Source organism: Rhinoderma darwinii, chromosome 3 (assembly GCF_050947455.1).
Source record: "Rhinoderma darwinii isolate aRhiDar2 chromosome 3, aRhiDar2.hap1, whole genome shotgun sequence".
NCBI lineage: Eukaryota > Metazoa > Chordata > Amphibia > Anura > Rhinodermatidae > Rhinoderma > Rhinoderma darwinii.
Window position 1 is genome coordinate 6,329,065 of NC_134689.1, and position 7,674 is coordinate 6,336,738.

The window sequence follows — 7,674 nt, forward strand, 5'->3', positions numbered from 1 at the left end:
ATATAGCTCTTGGTCCTCTGCCAGATCAAGTTTAAAAATTCTGGTCTAGAGGGGCGTGGGCTCACACTTACCATAAAGGCCATGACTCCTTGTACACTTAATTCACCCCTGCTTTCAGTCAGGACATAATATATATGTTCTTGGCAGTCAAAAGATTAAGTTGTTTGATGAGATCCTCGGTATCACTGAGCCTGTGGTTAAACCCAGATTTGCACATTCAGCCACACCCGTTCTGTTAAAACTGGATGACACCGAATTGGTGTTTGTTGGAGAATTTTACCTTCCTTTCCTTCTTCTGCTGTAGCGATGGCGTCTGCTGGTCTGAGAGAGGAGCTGGGATGTTCCGTCTGTCTGAGCCTTTATACAGATCCTCTAACCCTGAGATGTGGACACAACTTCTGCCGGGTCTGTATTGATCAGGTCCTGAATACAAAGGATGGGTCTGGAGTTTATTCCTGTCCTGAATGTAGAGCAGAGTTTCAGGAGCGTCCTGCACTGCAGAGGAACATAACTCTGTGTAACGTGGTGGAGAATATCCAGTCTACTCAGCCACATCAGGACGAAACCAAGATCTTCTGCAATTACTGTATTGACGCTCCTGTACCTGCTGTTAAATCCTGTCGGCTGTGTGATGCTTCTCTCTGCGATAATCACCTGAGAGTTCACAGCAAGGCAGCAGAGCACATCCTAACTGAACCCAGCACTTCCCTGGAGAACAGAAAATGTTCCGTCCATAAGAAGATCCTGGAATATTACTGCCCTGAGGATGCTGCATGTATCGGTGTGTCCTGTAGTTTGGCCGGAGAACATCAGGGTCATCAGGTAGAGATGCTGGATGAGGCCGCTGAGAAGAAGAAGGAGAAACTGAAAGATGTTCTGCAGAAACTGAGCACAAAGAGAGAGAAGACTGAGGAAAGAGTCCAGAGTCTGGAGGAGCGCAGGAGAAAAACTCAAGAAAAAGCAGCGGGAGAAGAAGAGAAAGTCACTGCCCTGTTTATAGACATCAGGAGACGGGTGGACGACCTGGAGAAGAGGGTCCGGAGTAAGATCTCCAGGCAGGAAGAGCAGGTGTCACTGTCCGATGTGATCCAGAAGCTGGAAATAAAGAAGGACGAGCTGTCCAGGAAGATGAGGGACATTGAGGAACTGTGTAACATGACTGATCCACTGACTGTCCTACAGGGACCAGACACAGGTGACTTGTGTGATCCTGAGGAGGGGGAAGGGGATGAGGACACGGGTGACTTGTGTGATCCTGAGGAGGGGGGAGGGGATGAGGACACGGGGGGACATGATGGGGGTGATCGGGGTGTGGAGTGGATCTCGCACATATCACACACATTATCTGATATAATACGAGATATAAATGTAATCTTCTCTATGCAGGAACCTGCAGACATATTACTGGATGTAAACACAGCTGATAATTTTCTTCTTATCTCAGACGACCTGAAAATGGCAACCTGTGCAGATATAGAGCAGAATCGTCCAGAAACAGAAGAGAGATTCCAGGATAATTGTCAGGTGATAAGCAGCAGGAGATTTTCCTCAGGGCGACATTACTGGGATGTGGAGATCAGGAGTTTAAAAGTGTGGATGGTCGGGATGTGTTACCCCAGTATAGACAGGTTCGGGTATGATTCGTACTTTGACCATAATAGCAAGGCCTGGAGTTTATGTGGAGGGCTGGGGTGTAAATATCCGTGTTCAGTGGCACATGACTATAAAGATATCGATATACCTCACCAGATCTCCAGTTATAGGTTCAGGATATATCTGGATTATGAGGCCGGGCAGCTGTCCTTTTATGAGCTATGTGACCCCATCAGACACTTACACACCTTCACTGCCACCTTCACCGAGCCCCTTCATGCCGCATTCTGTGTATGTGGTGGTTATATAAAGATATTAGGGGGGAGCAGCAGCTGTGTGGAAACCATCATCGAAGGACAAATCTGCCCAGAGACTGGTGACATCACAGGGGAACAAAATCTGATTGGTGAATCATTCAGCCAGTAGGATGCAGCAGTGGGTGGGGCTACAGTTGAACTCTTCCTGTTTTCTCCAGATAATGCACACGACTGCGCCCATTATCACAGTCTGTGGACAGTCAACCGCATTTGCGGACCGTGCTCCCATTATAAAGTATGAGAGCGCGGTCCGTAAAATAAAAAAATAGGACATGTCCTGTTTTTTACTAAAGGTTCCGATGGCACAGACACCTTCCCATAAGTATACGGAAAGGTGTCCCTCGGCCATAGAAATGAATAGGTCCGTAATACCGCACCGTAATCACGGACTAAATCTACGGTCGTGTGCATGGGGCCTAACCAGGGGCGTAAATAAAGAAGACTGGGCCCCATAGCAAACTTTTGACTGGACCCCCCTTCGTTGGGTGCCACACACCGCACCCCCTTGTAGATAGTGCCTCACTGTAGATTCTGCCACACAGCACCCCCTTGTAGATAGTGCCACACAGCCCCCAGTAGATTGTGCTAAATAGCCCCCCTTGTAGATAATGTAACACCCACTTGTATATAGTGCCCCTACCTCCCCCTTGTAGATATCGCCATACAGCCCCCCCCCCCCTGTAGATTGTGCTATATTGCCCCCCCTGTAGATAAGGAGAACGGGGGACCAAAAGTCCTTGAAGTGCTCCATGAGAACCATGGGACTACCGGGGTCTGTGTCCGGCTGGTGTGTCTGGAAGTTCCATAGAAATGGAGCGCCAGTTACGCGTGCGCACAAGCCCTCCATTCATTTCTGTGGAGCTGCCGGACACAGACCCCGGAAGTCCCATGCTTCTCCTGGAACACTTCAGGGGACTTTCGGTCTCCCATTCTCCTTATCGCTGGGGCTCCCAGTGGTCGGAGCCCCAGCGATCACACATGTATCCCCTATCCTGTAGATATATGTGTTTTGTGGGACAAGCCCTTTAATGGCAGAGTGGGGAGATACCTTCGTGGTCTGCCGTAGTGTTCAATATTATCTGCGTTCTAAGGACACAGATACTTTTGAATGTGGTGTCGCTACCACTGTAGCAGCCATAGTGGCTGCTAGTGGCGCCACCAGTCTTGGGTGGGCCCCCTCATACCGCGAGCCCAGTAGCAGCCACTATGGCTGCTACAGCCGTACTTACACAACTGGGTCTAACCCTTTAAAGCGTACCTAACTTTTTTAGGTGACATTTTATAATAAGCGTTCATATGTGTGTACATGAGGAATAACATTATTTTTTCATTCTGAAAACCATAATTTTTTTCTTTTTCTGTCAACATAGCCAAATCAAGGCTTGTTTTTTGACAAGTTGAATTCTACAATACATATAATGTATTGATTATATTTTATTTTTTTTGGGGAATAAAAAATATATATTTTTGATGGCGTTCACCGTGTTGGATATATTAATTTTGTATCACAGGTCGTTACGTTTTCAGTAATACAAATTATCTGTAGTTAAAACCATAGAAAAGGCCATACTCACAGATTAGGAGGAGGGAAAAAAAAAACTTTATCTGTAGTGTGTTTTTTTTTTTATAATAAAACATTTTTTGTAATAGAATAGTATTTTTGAACTTTGAATTGTTTATTTTTTTTAACGTTTTTTTTAGTCCGACTGAGGGTAGAGTCCCGCCACTGATTGCCAGTTTTCTACTTATGCACAGTGATAAGGAGAATGCTATCAATCAGGCGGGGTTATCGGCATCTCATGAATACGCAGGACACTTCGTTACAGCGCGATGCGATCACTGCACCGATTAACATGTGCGTTTTACAAAAAGTTCACCTCTCCTACTACTTAAACCGCTGAAATCAGTGTCTCTGCCGCTATCTTATGCTGCCTTCAGTGAGTGCAGCAAAAAGGGGGTGTCACAATCTGGCACAAAAGAATTCTGGCACAAATTGCGGAAAAAAAGTAATATGAATGGCATGTGCCAAATTTATTATTTATTCTAGACAACATTTGCACCTTTCAAGGCTTTAAAAAGTATCTAGGAAAAAAGGGGTGTGGCTGAAAGGAGGCGAAAAATGGGACCAATTTATTAAGAGTGTGCACCATTTTTTTGGGCACAAATGTTGAAGTTGTACAAAGCTGTAAGGCCTTCTGAACACGACTGTAGCTGTGTGCACAGTCCGTGATTACAGCATGGACGGGCCGCGGAGTGTCATACGCGGGCCGTCCGCAATCACAGACCGTGCACACACAAGATGTGCATTCATTTCAATGAGCACGGACCGCAAATACGGACCGTATAATGACATGTCCTATTTTGTTCGTGGTATACGGCCGCAAAATTACTGTCTAACACGTCTGTGTGCATGATTCCTTAACCATATGATAAATACACAAATATATACAGGGTGAGTTTTTGGTTTTGTTGTAGGTGATGGGGATAGAAGAGGGGCCCAAGTTTAAAGGGGTTTTCCAGTAGATAAAAATTGTTGGCCTATTTTCAGGATAGGCCATATATAGCTGAGGGGTCGGGATTTGTGGGTGCATCTTATTTTTAATAATGTTTTGGCTTTAGCTAATCACTTATTTATAATGACTGATACTTTACTAATGTACAATCACATGTTTTAGAAATAAACACTCGCACAGTCTTCCTTCATGATGGCATGACTCTTCGTCTTGTGACCGGCCCTGCTGTACAAGCAGTAGCACATCGATTACATGGAGTACAGCGGGGCCCGTCACATGATGGAGAATCGTGTTGTCATGAAGACTGTGCAACTAGACTTCCAGTCCCCCGCCCTATAAATATCTATTAAAATCTCATAATTAGAGCAACGGGGGACCGGAATGTATATTAGCGAGTGTATCACATACTGCAATGAGTACAATGCTAATACTTTTCAGTCCAGACATAACGCCTTTAACTCAATGGGTCTAATGATCTAATGGTCCCTGTCTGGGTTGGTCTAGGGGGAAATGTCCTTTTTAACAGACCAGTTCTGTGTCAGGTGATGTGATATGGTCTTGGCATAGAGAATGCTTCATAGTCAGGTGAAAGTTGTCATCTAGTCCCTGCTGCACCTCAGACTTATTATTATTTGCTTGTGTAATTGATCCTCACAGATCAATGATTGATTTATTGTTATTCTGATTTATATCCAATAAAAACCAATGATAAGAAAACATCTGAGTGTTCTGATGATCTGTCCTTCACGTGGAGGGTGGGGCCGGCACATCATAAATCGGGTCTTATATCTTTTTGGATTATTTGTAAATGAAGCTTAATCATTGTAGAATAAAAACTTCTGCAACTTTGCCATATATTTTGTGTATCTTTTCGTCAATATTTGTAAGATCTCTTCTTGCTGTCAGTGAATGAAACTATTGCCGTGTATATCCAGATACTGGCAAAACAGAATCTTAGTTGTGGAAGAAATCATTCCTGGAAAAACCTGTAGAACTGTTTCTGAAATACCGCTGGTACATTCCCACGCTGCTGCATTGTGTTGCCAAAAGCGGTTGTGCATAGCCAATTATTGAAGTTTGCATGGGTTTCCATAGCACAGCGGTTGCCCTTGCGGTTGCTGTTAGTCCTGTGGAGAATGAGGCCCCAGATTAGTCTGGTCACATCTTTTCCACAGAGGGGATATAAATCTGTGCAGGGCTCTTGCTCTTCCCTTCTACCTCAACATTACCACAAAAGAGACTGGAACCAGCCCATGGGACACTCAACCAGTTTCTCCTACAAGGGATAGAAAATACACAAGTCCTCTAAAATACAGCCGAGAACCCTGAACAAAAAATGCGACGGTTTTACCCCTTCTTCCTGCTGAGAAAACACGGCCGATCAAGCCGAGGGTGCATGTTATGAGGGGGTCGGGAGGAATCACTATTGGCCGGAAAAGCCAAACACTATCTCCTCTACTCCACGCCATCGGAGTGGCGCCTCTAACTCTCCACATTAGACAAGACACTATTGATCTGGGTATCTGTAAAGACCCTAGAGAAGACCGCTTACACACCAATGACATGGTTCTATGAATGTCTAACTACGTACCACATGCTATGGAAGCCATCAACACTTTGAGTCTTTACCAGTCAATTGGCAGAAATCTGTAAACATACGGGTGAGAGGATGGACCACGGGAGGGGAGGTTCCCCACTCTAAATGCCTTGTGATTTTTGTAACTACGTATCACCGTTTAGCTTAGGACTTAAGTGTTTCCCCTTTGCTCACGCACCAGGACATGCCGGTACATCCTGGTGCAGGGGGAGAAATATGGAGCGCGCTCACGCGTTGAGCGCACACCATGAAGTACGGATGTCAGCTGACACCCGGGACTAACGGCCAGGAACAGTGATCGTCTAACGATCGCTGGTTCAATTCTCATAGGGGGACTAATAGAATGTGTAATAAAAAAGTGAAAAAAAGCTTATAGTAGTGGGGAAAAAAAAAATTAGGTTAAAAAAAAAAAAATAATTCCCATTTTTGCGCTAAAGTAATGTAAAAATTAAAAAAGGTAAACAAAATTGGTATTACTGCATCTGTAAAAGTCTGAAATATTACATTATAGCAATAACACACGGTGAACGCTGTAAAAAATGTAAAACAACAAAATCACAGTTTTTTGGTCAACTTAGCTCCAAAAAAAAATTTCATAAAAAGTGATCAAAGAGTTGTATGTACCAACAAATGTTACCAAAGACTACAGCGCGTCCCTGCAAAAAATAAGCCATCAAACCGCTCAATCCAGGAATAAATAAAAAAGTTATGGCTCTCAGAATGTGGTGAAACAAAACAATTTGGTTTTTTTTTAATAAAGATTTTTTCTTTTTTAAAAGTGGTAAAATGTAAAAAAAAAACATATAAATTTGGTTTTACCGTAATCGTATTAAGCCACAGATTAAAGTTAAGTTGTCATTTTTAATGCACGGTAAATGCTGTTGTCGCTGCAGAAATTACTTTGTCCGTTAACTTTGGACATTATCTGCATTTGTCTATGAGTTCAAAATTAATGAATGCTCCCTCACTGGTGGATCTGAGAGAGGCCGGCCGGAGAGACCATGACACCTAACAGTCTCTGCCCCTAGGGGGCGGATCCATCTTTATTGATAGGAAAATGAGAGTAGGTGGTAACCTCAACTTGCAAACATAAACATTCTACATATGGTAATATACAGAATCCCAATCTCCTCTTTAGTATATATCTTTAGCCATAAGAAATACAATGTCATCACGGTTTGTCACGTTGCCTTTGTAACAGCTGAATACAAAGTCATAAACCAAACGACTTAGAATAGAATAGCGCCCCCTGTAGGCTGTTGTTTTCAGCAGTTCTGTGAGCCCTAGTGACACCTGTGCATAGCAGTACATATGAAGCACTTTTAGGTTCACACATATAAAGATATTAGAGTATTTTTGACAATTCCCTTCTTTTGAACATAAATTTGCTTAGCCATGTATTAGAACACTCGCCTGAGATTACGTTCTGATCAGATCCCCTGAATCAGGGCACCTCGTTGTGCCATTCACCTCGGGATGGGTTCCTAGTATACGTGTCTAGCAATAGGTGAGTGTAGGGCGTTACATACTGTACACACCTGAAGATTTAGGGAATTACAGGTTTGACAATTCGGGCAATGCCATCCATCTTGGTGTTGTGCTACGGCTTGACAGATAACTTTATCAGGTATGGAAGCATTTAGTGTCACATAAA

General features: G+C 43.7%; 1 protein-coding gene across 1 annotated transcript; it reads left to right on the forward strand.

Annotated features, from left to right (window-relative positions):
* Positions 1-293: 293 nt before the first annotated feature.
* LOC142750821 (E3 ubiquitin-protein ligase TRIM21-like) lies at positions 294-2,551 on the forward strand. The gene has a single exon (XM_075859798.1). It carries the CDS (start codon positions 307-309, stop codon positions 2,017-2,019), a length of 1,713 nt encoding a protein of 570 aa, XP_075715913.1. The 5' UTR covers positions 294-306; the 3' UTR covers positions 2,020-2,551.
* The last annotated feature ends 5,123 nt before the right edge of the window (positions 2,552-7,674 follow it).